General features: G+C 51.0%; 7 protein-coding genes and 1 non-coding gene across 8 annotated transcripts; 3 read left to right on the forward strand and 5 right to left on the reverse strand.

Moving 5' to 3' along the window:
• Window positions 1-46: 46 nt before the first annotated feature.
• BGZ61DRAFT_592498 (uncharacterized protein) lies at window positions 47-2,050 on the forward strand (the record flags this gene model as incomplete). Its single annotated transcript, XM_046256734.1, has 1 exon — window positions 47-2,050. The coding sequence occupies one exon, from the start codon at window positions 47-49 to the stop codon at window positions 2,048-2,050; it is 2,004 nt and encodes a 667-aa protein (XP_046098039.1).
• Window positions 2,051-2,512, forward strand: BGZ61DRAFT_117864 (uncharacterized protein). Its single transcript, XM_046237007.1, has one exon. It carries the CDS (start codon window positions 2,104-2,106, stop codon window positions 2,359-2,361), a length of 258 nt encoding a protein of 85 aa, XP_046098040.1. The 5' UTR covers window positions 2,051-2,103; the 3' UTR covers window positions 2,362-2,512.
• Window positions 2,513-5,396: 2,884 nt separating this feature from the next.
• BGZ61DRAFT_498212 (Endoribonuclease L-PSP/chorismate mutase-like protein) lies at window positions 5,397-5,882 on the reverse strand (the record flags this gene model as incomplete). The annotated part of the gene is made up of 2 exons (XM_046251252.1): window positions 5,397-5,716; window positions 5,771-5,882. The coding sequence occupies 2 exons, from the start codon at window positions 5,880-5,882 to the stop codon at window positions 5,397-5,399; spliced, it is 432 nt and encodes a 143-aa protein (XP_046098041.1).
• A 466-nt stretch (window positions 5,883-6,348) lies between these two features.
• On the forward strand, window positions 6,349-8,762 carry BGZ61DRAFT_364749 (fungal-specific transcription factor domain-containing protein; the record flags this gene model as incomplete). Its single annotated transcript, XM_046241547.1, has 6 exons — window positions 6,349-6,459; window positions 6,527-6,909; window positions 6,980-7,373; window positions 7,423-7,632; window positions 7,711-7,868; window positions 7,922-8,762. 6 exons carry the CDS (start codon window positions 6,349-6,351, stop codon window positions 8,760-8,762), a joined length of 2,097 nt encoding a protein of 698 aa, XP_046098042.1.
• Window positions 8,763-8,817: 55 nt separating this feature from the next.
• BGZ61DRAFT_429870 (chaperonin 10-like protein) lies at window positions 8,818-10,154 on the reverse strand (the record flags this gene model as incomplete). Its single annotated transcript, XM_046243786.1, has 3 exons — window positions 9,936-10,154; window positions 9,143-9,873; window positions 8,818-9,073 (listed from the first exon to the last, which is right to left on the reverse strand). Exons 1-3 carry the CDS (start codon window positions 10,086-10,088, stop codon window positions 8,818-8,820), a joined length of 1,140 nt encoding a protein of 379 aa, XP_046098043.1. The 5' UTR covers window positions 10,089-10,154.
• Window positions 10,155-10,958: 804 nt separating this feature from the next.
• On the reverse strand, window positions 10,959-11,030 carry BGZ61DRAFT_t191. The gene has a single exon. It is a non-coding gene; the product is annotated as a tRNA-Asp (tRNA).
• Window positions 11,031-11,423: 393 nt separating this feature from the next.
• BGZ61DRAFT_537874 (NADP-dependent L-serine/L-allo-threonine dehydrogenase ydfG) lies at window positions 11,424-12,375 on the reverse strand (the record flags this gene model as incomplete). Its single annotated transcript, XM_046254587.1, has 3 exons — window positions 11,424-11,568; window positions 11,630-11,998; window positions 12,071-12,375. The coding sequence occupies 3 exons, from the start codon at window positions 12,373-12,375 to the stop codon at window positions 11,424-11,426; spliced, it is 819 nt and encodes a 272-aa protein (XP_046098044.1).
• Window positions 12,376-12,839: 464 nt separating this feature from the next.
• On the reverse strand, window positions 12,840-15,523 carry BGZ61DRAFT_429876 (transcriptional regulatory protein GAL4). Its single transcript, XM_046243787.1, has 5 exons — window positions 15,313-15,523; window positions 14,561-15,247; window positions 14,069-14,503; window positions 13,618-14,023; window positions 12,840-13,566 (listed from the first exon to the last, which is right to left on the reverse strand). The coding sequence occupies exons 1-5, from the start codon at window positions 15,432-15,434 to the stop codon at window positions 13,081-13,083; spliced, it is 2,136 nt and encodes a 711-aa protein (XP_046098045.1). The 5' UTR covers window positions 15,435-15,523; the 3' UTR covers window positions 12,840-13,080.
• Window positions 15,524-15,797: the final 274 nt, after the last annotated feature.

Raw genomic sequence — 15,797 nt, forward strand, 5'->3', positions numbered from 1 at the left:
TCTTCACATTTGCTCCTCTATTCTTCTCCACTACCTTTGCTCTACCATGGAACCTTCAGACCATGTTGCTCAACGGGATGATTCCCAGAGATCTGACACGGCTGCTGGCAGAATGGACATGGCTGAGGTGTACCGAACTCTTGAACTGTACGAAAAGAGAAGTCGTGCGTCTCGTCCCCAAGAAGCATCCGATGGCCTCGCCAACAACTCGATCCGACTGCCAAAGACGGGGCGACAGAGACCTCCTCCTCTATCGGTTACCACTCCAGCTCAACCTTCTGCGTCCTCTGCTTCAACTAGCACCAGCCATGCACCCAGCAGCTCTGTCAAGCCACCGAAGACACGTACTCCGAAGCCGGTTCCTGTCGTGAGCATCACCACAGCTCAGCCTCCCTCCGTCTCTACCGCGACCTCTGTCACCAAACCCAATACCCTAGACAAAACAACTCGGGATGGTAACAAGACGGAATCTCTCCAGACCGGTACTTCTCGATCCCATACCTCATCTGCCCAACACGACACTTCCTCTGCCCAACACGACACTTCCTCTGCCGCCAAGCCCAGAGCTCTCGGCACTGCTCCCAAGCAGGTGGATATTGCTTCTACCAAAGCCTTCGTCTCCAACACCTCGACCGCAGACGATGCAGGCATCAAGGACATCTCTTGGGCGCTTTCCGTTGTCCAGAACAAGGAGATGCCTGTCAATTCGGATGTCCTCACAACTGTTGAGCCTGCCATGGTCCCGCCCGGTACAGTTCCACCTGGGGCAGCCTCAACCGTCCTCCAGTACAACGACAATCGCACCACAAGCACAACGACAAACAACAGCTCGACGACCAAGAACACGAATAACAACTACCACGGAGGAGAAACGCCATCGAATACCCGATCCTACCCTTCATTTACCAGCCTCGGCACCTCGAGTCTCGCCGTTGGCTTCCTCATCTTCTTGGTCGTGGTCCTGGCTACGTATGGAGTCATCGGCTGGTTCAACTGGATCATGTCCCCTTTTCAGTGGGGCAAAGATTTCCTTGTTGGCATTTGGACCTCTGCCGTCTTTTGGTACGAGGCAACAGGACGCGACCGAGAAGCAACCACGACAGCCAAGCCGTACACCGAAGAGCCCTACACCCCCTTTCTCGTTGCCACACCCACCAAGCTGGTGGAGAGACCGAGCGAGCTGTCGGAACTCTTCTTGCAGGTTTCCAAGGACTACGACGAGATTAGCGAGGTGGCTGGCGTCCACAGAGCTCCGTTCCGTCAAGACAGACAGGCCATGGGAAAGGGTCTGGCCTCGCTCAACTCAGGCCCTGAAGCCGAGTGGGATGAACAACTCGGGCAGCAAACGGAGGAAGCCGAGTGCCTTCGGATGGGTCTTCAGCGCCTCATCACGTCTCAGGCAAATGGAGGCCAGAACAGCGCCCCGTCCGACTGGTCTGCCTTGTATCGGTGGTGGCCGTGGGCTACGCCGCCCTCAAACACTCCTCGGGGGAGAGTTCGTCGTTTCAGGCAAGACGTCATTGACTTCCTACAGAGGGCGGTTGATCATCGGTCTCTCATCCTCCCAGATGATTCGGGAACCATGGAAGAATCCACTCCGTTTGTAACGCTGTTCCAAGACTTAGCAGAGGGGGCATGCTGGGCCATAACGGTCAACTGGCCCAAGGTGACACGAGTTCTCTCCATCATCGACAAGCCCCAGAGAAATCTAGATGTCGACCAAGAGGACGACAATCTCGTGCTGTACGGATGGTTAGCCGGCGCGCAGGACCAGTTCAACAGGCGCATTGTGCCGCTGGCGGACAAGGCCAGGGGGGTACAAGGGGCCTTTTCGATTATCTGCTCCACCGCTCGGCACACAATTAACAAAGAAGAGGCGCGACGGAAGGCAGCGCACAAGGACAGGAAGGAAATGAAGAAGGACTTGACCACGCTGCGAGGCAATCGTGCGCGCCGGGACGAGGACGACGTGGCGTCGCAGGCGAGAACCATGTTGTCTATTGTCGAAGCCTTTTTGAGCCGAGTGGAAAAGGGATACTGTAAGGTTTAGAGTATGTTGTTAGTCATGTTGCATAAAAGACCGTCAGAGCAGTCAATGTGTCTATGGCGGTTAATGCCACCATCACCACAGTCGTGTTTGCTCTCCAAGTAGATGTCCTCGTAAGCTGGCCGTTTCCGTTGTTGTCCGTTCCTTATCCGTCCCTTATCATCCGTCCCTTATCATCCGTCCCTTATCATCCGTCCCTTATCATCCGTCCCTTATCATCCGTCCCTTATCATCCGTTTCATCCCCTTATCATCTGTCCTCATCCCGTTATCCGTTCCAGCCTCCCATCCTTGTTTCGGATTCTGGGCAGGTAAATGAGGGCCAAAGCTCACAATACAGGTACAAGTGACTTTGAAGCCACATACATATCTACGCGATAACAGTGGTCAGATGTGTGATTCGGCCTCCTGGACGTGGTATCCTGACATGTCTTCCAGACTGCCTCTAATAAATTTATGGCTGTCGAGTTAGCAGCATGCTGTCGACCAGTGTACAAAGTACCCAGGTAGGACTGAGGTACCGGAACCTCACAGGTAATAATATCCGGGCTTGCCGGGGGCGTGTGCGTATTCGTATTCGCGTTGTGCAAGCCGCAGATGCGCCTTCTTCCAGAGTGGATTCTACTGAGGAGGCGTCTGAACAATGACTAATTATGCAAGCCACAGGTGGGTTACAGTGGATTCTCCTTAAGTACACAGTGCACTGTTCATCAGCCACACCGCCTCCGCCACAGCAAAAGCCCTCCACTTCTGTCCATAGGCTTACCCTAAACACCGATATCATGTATTATATCCAGAGCGAAAGCGCTGAAGCACTGAAGCAGCATGGTTTTACAAAAACGTCCATCTGATCGGTTGCCGTTTGAGCTTGCAATTGCGCTCTACTGAGATTATACTGACGGAAAGTCTCCTAAGAATGTTGTAACAGTTCATACTGTAAGAACGAGCAAGTAATGGCGAAGAACCTCGCTTCCGCCTGGATTGAGTTTGCTTATGGCCTTGTGCCATGGGAGACGTCTCACAATCACTGGAAGGTCTGGGGACTAAACAGCACAGAGATAGTAAAGACTGAGCAAAAAGACGAGTCTCAGCGATCTGACGGAAAAATGAGGCGAATGCTGGCAACGGGAGAAGGTCAAGCATGGAAGAAATGGCTATTTGGGATGGATGCTTTTGTCAACAAGTGGATGAACGTTAGAAAGTCGAGAAACTAGTATAGTATGAGAATGAAGGCAGAATGGATTATGTGAAACGCTGGATTTACCACGTCTCCTTTGGCTACAATTGTTGATGTCATACAATATGTTTATTTCTTGGGCAGTAAGAATGAAAATAGAAGGCTGAATCATTTCAAGCAAGTTTAATGATGCAATCCTACTCGCTTCTATATCAAATCTTCAAGTATTTAGGTGCAGTGTCAAGTCTGTACATTTACGATTTATTCCTACTATGTTTTAAAACTACATAGCAATACCAACCAAACAAAAGGGAATCACACACGAGTTCACAATTCCGTATCCACAGTCTTCCCACGTTTCCAAGCGTCATACTTCTGGCCCATAACGATCCTCTCAAGTCTGTACTCTAACTCTTGCGACCAATTCGTTGCGCTCTGGTCCAGCACACAGAAACCTGAGCTCCGATTTATATGAACAAAAAGGTCCTGGAGCTATTTGAGATAAGCCATTGGCCGTACTAACCCGTGGTATGTCTCGCTCATGCGTTCCCACCAACTAGCCTCGAATACTATTTGTAGATTAAAGGCTGTGCAGTACCAACTTTCTCTCAGCTGAAATTGGAGACTAAGCACGGCTAGGTTGGCTTCCTTGGACAGTAGCTCAATCGTATCCAACCAATGCTTCCACTCTAGTCGACTTGACCGCATATGATGGAGCGCGCACACTTCGAAGGAGAATATCAGTAAGGCGAGGAATTGAATAGCACCGTTTGGGAACCGGGTAAGATTAGGTACAATCGAAATGGAACGATTTATTATTGCCGATGGGCAATAGCATGGAGACGTATCATCTACAATTGATACCGCAAATACGTTCTTCCCATAGAAGACCTTAGTAGCCAGATCCCGAAAGCCGCAACTGACGAGGAAAAAGGCGCGAGGGAATCCAAGAGACTTGCAGTTTTTGCAGCGAAAGTTGAAGGCCAAGTGGCTCTTGGAATAAAAGCATACCAGCTGTCGGCTGCCCTCAAACAGAACAGGAGCCGACGAAATCCATCCAGCTCTCGCCACAAGTGATGAGGTAACCAGTGACTATGCTCGGTGGAAGAGCAAGGAATTGGCCACGGCGTGGAGGAGTCTTTTTCCTGCGCGACTCGATGGCGAAGAACAGAGTGATCCGTTGCTGGCTCATTGTATTAGAGGGATGTAGAGAGGAGATTTAGGTGCTGGCCTAGTAATGTTTTGACAATTTTCCTCGTTCGGTTTCTGCTACTGTGGCGGTTTTACGGCGAGAACGCGCAGAAACGAGGTTAAAATTTAGAGCCAACTGAGAGCCTCTGGATATTTATACCTAACGATGGAGGGGATTAGCGCTGACCTGATGCTACGCCCCTTGCTAATTGATAATAAACTGGCGTATCTTTGCTCATGCACAATGTTCACGATCTCAACACTTGTGAGTGTAATTTCGCAGTTTGAACGCTTCCACATGCCAGTCACGACAGAGACGACAATAGACAGACGGTGTTGTCTTGGAAGGAGCACTTTGCGATTCGCCAGCGAAACAAATAAAACATCGCCCAACATAAATCGAGCGAGGAGAGGGTTGAGAATGGGATTTTTTGCACCAAATTTATCTCGAATAGTTCCAGAAGGCAGATATAATTTATTCGAGATTGATGATAGAAGATGACGAGTAAGATTGCAAGAAATTCTTTACGAAAAACCATGAATCGTGAAGTTGTGGGTTATGAGTACGTCCATGAGCAAATTTTATCAGTCTGTAGACAAATCAACGGTCCCGGGTTCATCATCATTCGAGGTTGTCACTTGCGGTGAGCGGTCAAAACACCAACACCAGTCTTTCACCAATCGTGAGGGCAAAACTAGGGAAGGATCCATCTCAAACGCATATTCCACGCGCAACTTTGCCCAAGTCTAATCCTATCATGCATCAATACCGTGCACATCCGAAAGGAGGTTGATCATTTCTTCTCTCGTCCTCGACTCGGTGTGGTAGCTCCAGGGTAGCCCCCCACGATGTTAGCTTGGACGAGCTGAGTGGAGTGCAATTTTCGTGAAGCCGAAAATGCGGAAAGGGACTACTTTGACGATATGATATAAGATGAAATTTGTTGTATGATTGATTTGTGATTCATATTCTACATCTAACTTATGCGCTACCTGCGACCTTAGCCCCTTCGGGATCATGCGCAACCACATCAATCTCAACGCGCATGTCGTCTTCGCCCAGTCGAGGAACACCAATACAAGTCCAGATTGGTTGATGGTCTGGCATATATGCCCTGAAGTTGCGAACCATGGCGGCCAAAGCCTCGTTGTTGATGGGGACGTGATACGATTTGACGCTGTACACTTGCGACCATCCTTTGCCGCCGGCGTCCTTCAGATTACGCTCAACATTGGCGAATGCGAGATCGATCTGTGCATTGATTTCCTTTTCGAACTCGCCGGTGATGGGATGCCAGCCGCCTAAGTTTTTTGTTAAATGCGAGAGGGGAAAATGGAGGCATGTATGCTGCTTACCTTGACCCGAGCACTCAATACGATCACCGAGGCGTACTGCTTGGCTGTAGGAGAACTTCTGCAACTTCTCAACTCCCTGACCCTCGTAGGCGTAGTATTTCAGATGAGACATGTTTCCGGCTCTGGTGTTGGGACTGAGGCTGGTGGATCTGTGTTTGAAGTTGGGATGAAGAGATGATCAGAATTCCCCAATTCACAGCAATGTCTGGATTAAATACTTCGTTACTCGACTCATTCAACACAATTGAAGAGCGATGGTGATGAGGTTCTTGACTCACACACGACAGCTGACAAATGAGCGACTTTTCCCAAGCGGAATCTGAATTCCTCTTCCTCGAGGGTCCACTTATCCATGCCATACTACGTAGGTTTCGCCATCTCTGTGGCTCGTACAGTATTAAATTATCATTTCTCTTGTGTCTCGATATTATTCTCGTACTGTGGACGTGTCATGCCCGGCAGCCAATCACCGGGACATCGCCTGCGGAGAAGCTCTCACTCCACTCTGGAAGTCGTCACCTTCACGTATCTGCTTCGTTCATTACCCAGCAGCCGCCAAGCGACAGTCGTAGAGCGTCATGGAGTCCCCATCAGAGACCAGAGGGCGAGGTCTCTCGTCGAAGGCATCGGCGACACGGAGCAAGTACGCCTGGCGTGCGTGCCAGGAATGCCGTCGACGGCGGGCAAAGGTACGGATCATGATGATGATCTCTTTCACTAGGATACCTGCACATGTTAACCATGTCGTCGGTGTAGTGTGATGGAGCCCGGCCGGCATGTTCGCGATGTCTGGGTCGTGATATCAACTGCGTGTACGCCACTGAGGGCGATAATCGAGGAACCGCCCCCAAGTCATACGTTCACCTCCTCCAGGCTCGGATCAATGTCCTAGAACAGGTTCTACGGCTGCACTCGATTGATGCCGATGAGTCGATTGCTCAGTTAATGGCCATGAATGCCTTGCCGGTCACTGACGCATCCGCTGCCGCTGGGGCATCATCATCCACATTTGATCAACTATGCACCGATTTTGAAGGCGCTCTGTGCTTTGACGAGTCATCCAACTTCGACCGCGATGGTGAGGCACGGTACTTTGGCACGACCAGTGGACGTCTTGAATTTCAGTCTCCACAAAGTAAGTTGCGTTCCCTTTGTATCTTTACGATCATAATGGCGGAGAAACTGATGCACATGTCCAGCTGTCGAGAGCGAGGATTACTCGTCGCTGGCTGAAAACTCCCAACGCTTGAACTTGTACTCACAAGCGCTCGACGCAGAGAGTGATATTTCAGAAGAGCTCATGACTCATCTTATTGATCTTTACTTCAAGTGGGAGCAGCCTTGGTGTCAAGTAGTCGACGAGAGTCTCTTCCGGCAGAGCAAGCAAACGAATGGACGGTACTTTAGCCCACTGCTCTTGAATTGCATCCTTGCTATCGCATCCCGTTATTGCGACAGGCTTGAAGTGCGGTCTGATCCAGATGATCCAAACACGGCCGGTCGCATCTTTCTTGATACAGCCGAGGTGCTACTTCATTTCGACCTCAAGTGGCCTAGTATTACGACTATCCAGTCCCTGGAAATCATGGCTATCCATTATGTGGTAAGATCAAGATATCCCATTTTGTCGTTACATCATTCTAACTTAACAGGCTATTGGGTCAGATGCCGCCGGTTGGCTGCATCACGGAATGGCTACTCGGCTGGCCTTGGACATGGGACTGAACCTGGACTCTTCAGTTTTGGCTGGGTCAAGCCGCATACATCCTCAGGATGTAAACCTCCGACGACAAATCTATTGGACTCTCTACTGTACTGATAAGCTTTGGGCTAGCTATACAGGCCGAGTGTGCACCATGTTGGTAAGGGAATTCCCAAAGCGGCTTTGATTCGTGAAGCCTTTGGAGTTTTTATTTTGAGTCATTTACTTAATTATTCAGGATTCCCAAGGAATGGTGAGCCTACCATCTGTACCCGACCCAGTCATAGATCTCGATCCCCAGCTCAGCACAACCTCCTTCGACAGCGGAAGCATTATGCATCTGCACCGGGCCCTCACCACCCACTGCCAAATCTTGGAGAAGATTCTCAGAAACCTGTAATAAACCCTGCATGTTTCTGACCCCATCAGAAACTAACTCGACATCTTAGATACCCCCTCAAACGTTTGCCTCAGAGAGTCCAATTGCAGAGCCTTTTCGACTCGTACTTGCTCAGCCTAAAAAGCTGGTTCTATGAACTACCCACGGAATTGAAAGTCAAGCGGAGTGGTGAATTAAACACATTCCCACACGCATATGTTCTGAACATGGTCTATCACACATCCGTCATTCTCCTTGCAAAGCCATTTCTTGCCGGACGCCACAAAGCTGGTGCCGAGGTCGCGCAACAGCAGGATGATTTTACATGCGAGGGATTATCACAAAAGGCGGCAATTCTGTGCACTGAAGCGGCAAAAGAGATTTGCGTCATTGGCGACATGTATCGTGAGAACTTTGGCAGTTTCCGGAAAAGTCCACTCACGGCCACTCACTGCACTCTCTCTGCCGCACTTGTTATGCTGCATGGATACAATCGAGAGGACGGAAAAACCACAGGACCAGAAATGGACTGTGTCGACTCCTGCATCAAGACTCTACAGGAGCTATCCGACTCGTGGACGCCCCCGCGACGATATTGGCGCAACCTCGTACGGATGATTGGGAATCGACAGAGTTCAGCGTCTGACTCGGTGATTGCCACGCAACAGGCTCAGACCGATGGACACCAAGACGAAGCACGATTAACCTCTGCGACAAACATACTGTACAACCCCGAAGACACGAGTCAGCATCTTCAACAGGACGCCGGTCTGTTCACCCTCGGTACGGAGCTGCAGCAGGACGAGCTAATGCTCGACTTCGACATGCCTTTCTGGTCAGGTCTTGCCCCCAATCTTGAGTCGTTGCCGGAGGACTATATGAACTTCGACACGCAGGATTTCTGGAACTGATACAAATTCTAGATTAAGAGCGCGATTGGAATCAAGAACCGGCTGGTGTGGACTATTAAACTGCTAGAAGTGGTTCGTTGACCCGTACAACAACCTTTCCCATGGTTTTACAATCTACAAGATTATGCATCTGCTCGGGCACATCTTCCAGAGCTACTTCGGTGATATGGGGCTTGATTTGCCCAGACGTAATATAGTGCATGACCTCCGCCGCCCCGCGATGTCCACCCATGAGATTGCCGGATAGTTTCAGATTTCGCTCGATAAGGGCGTTCAAATCCACGGAAACCGAATTCCGTCCTTGGGGAACACTGGGAACAAAGAGGTAAGTTAGCAAGTTTCAACGTCGAGAGAAGAAAAGAAACAAAGGGAAATCTTACCCCACGCAGACGATCCTCCCGCCATCACAGACATACTCATCTAGGCGTTTAAAAGCAGCGATGGAACTGCTAGTGACTACAACTGCCTCAGCAGCGCGTGTGAGGCCATTTCTGCCCCTCAGTTGTGAACAGGCTCCCAGTAACTCGGCTTTAAATGCACTCCAGGCTTCGCCATCGTCAGCCGTAGGTGCGTGCAAGAAGATGTCGGCAAACTCTTCTGATCTGGCCTGAAGCTTGTCGATCTTCCATCCCAAGTCGATGCCGATGACCTTAGCCCCCTTGACCTGTTTCGCGATTGCGCCAGTCAGATGGCCAATTGCACCAGCAACACCGACAACCATCACGACATCGCCCGGGCTTATCTCTGCAGCTTGCAACGCAACTAATGCCGTGGACCCTGAACACAGCGCAGCAGCGTACAGAGCCGGGTTGACGCTCCCAGAAAGCACTGATTTAGGCAAGGGTATCAGGCATGAGGTAGGGACGGTGGCATATTGTTGAAATGTGCCAGCGATATGTTTGGGCGCGTTCAGTTGAAACGGGCACGACGTGAAGAGCCCGCGGAGGCAGTAGGTGCATGTCTGGCAAGATGTACCCAGGTAGCGGATGGCAACTGGCCGGCCTAGGAGGGATGGATCGTGGGCCTTGACGATATGGCCGAGGCCTTCGTGACCGGCAATGTGGTTGTGCTCAGGGAAGCCGGGTTCAGGGCCGACGGAGAAGCAAGCGTCCTAATTACATGTTAGACGGGGAAGGGCAGTTTTGGATAGAAGGGCGCAACAGGTTCACGTACACTGCGACAGATGCCGCTATATAGGATCCGGACGACAGCTTCGCCTGGGGATGGATCTCGGACGGCAACGGTGCGGAGGTGAAGATTGAGCTGCTCGCCCATCTCTGGGGTCACGACGGCTTTCTGTGTCGAGGGTACGCATGCACCGGGCATTTCTTGTAGCGTCGAGACAGCATTGGTGCCGAATTCGTCGACAATGTCTGGCGACTGGAATCCATTCTTGCCATGGTCAACTGTGTCGTCGTTGTCTTCAGAGGTGGCGGGTGTGTTCTCCAGATAGGGCATTTCTTCCACTTGGCACACAGTTTCCGTTGGTTGAACCGCGTTTGTCTCTAGAAATATGCCCACGTCGTCATTCACGACGCTGGCTTTGGTCTTGATGGGGATGATAGTGTTGCTTTCGGCCAACAGAGAAGTAACGGAGGGAGCCATGTTGGATAATGTCAAAGTAACCTAAGGTAGATGTACTTTATCAAGTAGTAGCTCGGCATTGAGTATATAAATCAATTTTCGAGTTAGTTCTCATTCCCCACGCTATTGATAAACAGCAGCACCGACCGTTATTACCAGCAATAAGCCGGCAAAGACAAGGATTTCGCGGGATCTGCTTTCCGCTATTATTGCCTCCATCCCGCAGGCTGGTCACGGTGCTAGCATATTCCGGAGACACCGACCCACCATTGCTGACGCTGTCGACGGAATGATTCCCGGCGCGCTCTGCGCGATAGGAAACCACATTCCGCACAGGTTCAAGTCTGGAAGGGAGCGGCCAGGGAATAATATGGGGGACAGTCATTTAAAGAACCAGCAGCATATTCTAAATGCTGGACTAGGCCACTTCTGTACAATCATCCTCATCTTTTAATTAGCCGTGTCATTTCAATATCCCGAAACTTAGGAGACAGCTGTCGCAAATAGGACCTATATAACGAAGACCATTTCGATGAATATCACCGGACAAAAATATAAATATTTTCTCCAACATGGAAAAAAGATGACCAGGTGTAACACCTGTGGCTGGATCTCTCCCGCCGGGAATTGAACCCGGGTCTCAAGCGTGACAAGCTTGCATACTGACCACTATACTACGGAAGATTACAGGTGCTGTAGCGCCTGTGTAGTGAGGGGGTTGTGGATTGGGGCGCTCAGGATCAGGTTAAGGATCTTTGGTGTGGAAATCCATTTCGGGATGGTGAGTTCGTGTGTCAAACAACGAACACAATCATTTAATCGGTTTTATTATTATTGCCCATTCCTCGATCATCAGCTCTATTCAAGCCCAAATAACATTCAATCTATCGCCCTGCCCCTTTTCAGTCTCAGGTCTCCTGTTTCCCCCGCAGAACAGAAACATCTTTTGACTCGCGCTGCGCAAGAGATCCAGTCTGCGATTCCTATTCGTGACTAGACTGTATAGATGGCCTCATGAGGTTGTGTAGCGTGACGACCTGAGCTTTTGACTGACGTGCACCTTCTTTGTCGTGCTTTCTATGCGGACTTCTTGTGCATGATGGTGGCAGCGGCTTGGTGGTTGGGGAAAATGAGAGTATCAGCAATGACGACGTTCTCCCTCCTGCCAGCAGTGAATACGACCGCCTCAGCAATATCATCAGGCGTCAATGGCTCACAGCCCCTGTAACAAGATTAGCAATTTGTCCAGGACGAACGGCGTGATAGCCAGGTAGAGTACGCACGCATAGACAGCATCAGCCTTGGCCTTATCACCACCAAATCGAACCACGGAGAACTCAGTCTCAACTTGGCCAGGGTCGACGCAGATGACTCGGATTCTCTTCGCAATCAGCTCCTTTCGCAGGCTGTCGGTGAAAGACCGGACGGCCGCCTTGGTGGCGCAGTATATGCTCCCACCGACGTAGGGCTCACGACCTGCGATGGACCCGATGTTGATGATGTCGCCGGCACCATCGCCGTTGCCACGCTTCAACATTCCAGGGAGGATTGCTTGTGTCATGTTGATCAGTCCTGTCACGTTGGTGGCGAACATGACGTTCATGTCGTCTTCGGCAATCTCAGGTGCCTTGGCTACGCCTTTGACCAGGCCGCTGCAGTTTATAGCTCGTTAGTCACTTGTTCTGTTGTACTGTTCCGATTGAACCCATGGGGTGAAAACTTACGCATTGTTGACCAGCACATCGATTTCCTTGAACTCAGCCGGCAATGAATCCGGGAAAGCGCGCACCTCAGCAGGATTGCTAACGTCCAGCTGAATAGGCAGTACCTTGACGCCAGGGCCGACTTCCTTGGTGATATCCGCCGCAATCTGCTTGAGAGTGTCGATGCGGCGCGCCGTCAACACCAGCTTCAAATCATTCGGGCTTGTGCGGGCAAACTCGAAGGCAGTGGATCGCCCGATGCCAGATGAGGCGCCGGTGATGAGCACAGTCTTGCCTTGGAGGCGCTTGGCCATTGCTGACGCCATGGTGAGGTTTGATTGAGTGGGAGAGGAGGAGGAGGGCCTGGGGCTTGAGCGATGAAGCTTTGGCGAGGGAGGAAATGGAGGGTCTACAAGAAGGCCAAGCTGTAATAGAGAGGATTGATTGATATACGAAGCAGGCAAGTCATCTACCAGTGCGTATGCTGCTCTACCTCTACCATCATAGATGGATCCCCGCAGTTTAACATGAACCCCGCCATGTGTTCCGCCACGCAGTTCCGCGATGGCTTTTCCGTCGGATGACGGATCGCGATGGCGCTTTTCCGTGTTGGCAGACCAATCACGGTGGAACGGAGGACGCGGGCTTTGCTACTGATATGATCAAATCTGCTGCCATACCCAGCTGGATTCTTGCATCCGGTTGGCTGTGTGAAACCTCTAAGTCGGCACTTGTCGGGATGTAACGAATAATGATGAGAATAGTTGAGAGGTACATCTGCATCCACCCAAAATACAGAGGAGTAGAAGCTCCGTCGGTTCCCGGTGCTGCGACGATCTACGTCAGATAGCTGCAACCACACAGCGACTGTGATTCTGAGGTTCCTCTATGTCAATTAGTGCTAGTTAGTGCTATGGGTGTGTACGAGGTGAAAGTCACTCCTTGCCTGGGTATGACGAAAAGGCTTCACAGGTAAATTTAAAGAAGCTAATCAGGTTCTACGTTAACAAATGCCATCGCACATGTCGTGATTAAATTGTAAATGTGTCATCGTTGAGGAACAAATCTAGATTGCCCAGCCCCGACGAGACCATCGAAGCGAACTGTCCCCAGCCCGAGGAATCTGAAAACGCAGAACTTGGCATACCGTTGAAGTCAATCACATTCTCCCCCAGCACATCCGTGTAGTTGGCAATATCGCTAGGGGTGTCATCCAAGGGCATCGACGCCGTACTCTGTGGGAATCCATTTCCGTATGCGAGATCTTCCAACCCCCCCAAATTCGTCATCGTCGGGTGCATGCGTTTCGCCTGGCGTAGGGCTTCGACGCGCAATTCCTCCAAGACAAGGCAATATCGCTCCGGGAGTGATCCTTTCTCGGCCATGGCTGAGATGTGGGACTGGCATTTGGTGGCGGCTGCGAAATAGCTGCTGTACAGCTCTGGTGGGGATGCTCGGCTCTGGATCACGTAGATGTAGAGCACAATGGTTGCGGTGAAGGCGAAGTACGCTGCAATCTGTAGACCGTCAGTCTTCTCCCGACGCCAATCACCCTGCAAAGCACTAACCCAGAACGCGTGGAACATTTGCCGTGTTTGTGTAATATCGTTAATCTTCTTGACCGTCTTCATCGCAGCCATCAAGCACTGCTGCACACTCTCCGCCGTCTGGGCGTCTTCAATGCCAGAGTTCCCGTCCTTGCGAGAAAGTCGCGCAAAGTTGGTCAGTACAAACGGCCGATGAGTGAGGATGATAGCATGCCAGTAGGTGAGGTTGAGGACATTCTGTTGCCGCTGAAAGATTGGAGGGACGAGTGATGTGCTGAAAAACTCGCTGTCGAGAAACCGAGCGAACTCGACTTGCCAGTCACTCAGGTCTCTCGAGATGCGCTCAGTGAGTACCGATCGGCGACTTGCTGATATTGGCTTTATGGCGTAGAGGTCGCGCACGATCTTGCTGATTATCCGAGCGACTCTGTTTCGTCAGTCACTACCATGGGGCTCAGTGGGTTCATCTCACTTGATATGCGCAATTGGAGCAAGCATGGTTGATGGGCTCCTATTGTCAGGCGACGTGGCAATATTTTCCGCCGTTAGCTGGTCATCGTCAACACATGCCGGAAGCTCCGTGTCAATATCGTCATCATGAAATGACCGCGGTCTACCCAAGGCAACGCTGAGATAGGCGTCTAGAGTGTAAGCACACCAAAAGGTTCGCCGGCGACATTGGGCTTCAACCACGCTTAATCCGCTTCTTCGGCCAGGACGTCTATTCCGATTCAGGCCAATGGCCAGTGCTAAATGTGACATCGTGCCGAATAAACTCCAGCAATGGTTGATGCGGGATTGAGTGAGAAGGTAGAAGCATTGTGTTAAACGAGCTTGAACGCTGGTCAAGCGAATCGAGCCCCGTTCCTTTGTGAGTTGATGTTCAGCTGCAAGGAAGTATCGAGTACTGTTAATGTTAATTTTAGCCAGGTATCTGCGATTTTGGAAGGAATGTATTGCTAACCTAAGATCTGGCGGACCCGGCCTGTCACTGTCAGGCATATACACCCTTGCTTGAGCAAACACCATGAACAGTAATGCGACCTTGGCTGGCGCACTCTGTGCATCGCGCATAATGCCAAGGGTGTCATAAAACTCTTCAAACCATTCCTGAACTGTTGGTCGATGGAGGAACCGGTACGTCGGCATGGCAAAGTCAAAGTACCGGTCTACCAAACGCTGCGCGTCATCCCTGGGGAGCATCATGCAAAAGGACGGGTCGAACTCGGGAAGTTGCAGAGGGGCATCGCCAAAAGTAAAGATGGTGCTAGCATCGTGGAATGAGATGGCTTGGTGTAAGCGCTTCTGAACCCGGAGCAGAAAGGAGACTCCTGACGCGGGCCCGATGTAATGTCCTTGCAGATCAGTCTGAACAGGCTCTGGTGAGCTTTGCGATGAGGGCGCCGCGGATGCTGAGGGCAAGGGAACAAGATAGCTTGATGAGACATGGTGGCTCTGTAATCTTAGAGGATGTTGCGTTGCCTGAGTCAAAGCATCATCCACTAGTATTGAATTGCTTCCACTGTCAACATCAGAGGCTGGGAGAATAGCAGGCACCCGGCCTCTCGCATAGGCCGAATCGAATGTACAACTCGCCTTGGCCCGGATACAAAACTCACACGGCTGAGCGCCATTGCATTTGATCTTCCGTCTAGGTTGAAAGACCTCATGTTAGCACATCAATCCAGACTGCATAGACGCCAAGGACGTTGTTACTTTTTGCACCTATCGCACGCGCGAGTAACACGCGCTCTCTCGATGTTTCTTTTCCGCTTCTTCAACACCTGCGGGCTCTCGGCGTCAGTAGACGTTGGCAATGATTGGACGTTGGACGCCATTTGGATCCGCTGGCCCTTGCTCCGAAAACACGGATGGGATGGTTATCTTTCGCGTCGTTTGTGACGTGAGTGATTTCCCCTCGGTGGTGAGCGCGCGACATGACGGATGGAGTTTTTCCGTCCGAGAGATAGCTGTATTTATCCGTCGGAAATGCTCCTGACCCTTGACAAGGGCATTTCCGCCGGGTGTCTTGCCATTGCTGGCGGATCCAGACCGCGAGTTAAACCCGCAGACGGGACGACGCGGGGATGACCGTTAATTGTACTCGATTGGCCGGTTCGGTTGGTTCATCATGGAGCACTGACAAACGTATCTCAGAGCGGGGAAGAATACACGGAAACCCTCGTCCACCCAGCTTTAAG

The sequence above is a fragment of the Ilyonectria robusta genome (assembly GCF_021365365.1).
Source record: "Ilyonectria robusta strain PMI_751 chromosome Unknown BGZ61scaffold_26, whole genome shotgun sequence".
Taxonomy (NCBI): Eukaryota; Fungi; Ascomycota; class Sordariomycetes; order Hypocreales; family Nectriaceae; genus Ilyonectria; species Ilyonectria robusta.

What these genes read in the sequence shown, in the direction of transcription:
- BGZ61DRAFT_117864 (XM_046237007.1), top strand. Translation starts at nt 2,104, where the DNA reads ATGGCGGTTAATGCCACCATCACCACAGTCGTGTTTGCTCTCCAAGTA.
- BGZ61DRAFT_429876 (XM_046243787.1), bottom strand. Translation starts at nt 15,434, where the DNA reads ATGGCGTCCAACGTCCAATCATTGCCAACGTCTACTGACGCCGAGAGC. An exon ending in CCGGGTCCGCCAGATCTTAG is followed by an intron (nt 14,504 to 14,560) that starts GTTAGCAATACA and finishes TAACATTAACAG; the next exon opens with TACTCGATACTTCCTTGCAG. An exon ending in AAATGTTCCACGCGTTCTGG is followed by an intron (nt 13,567 to 13,617) that starts GTTAGTGCTTTG and finishes GACGGTCTACAG; the next exon opens with ATTGCAGCGTACTTCGCCTT.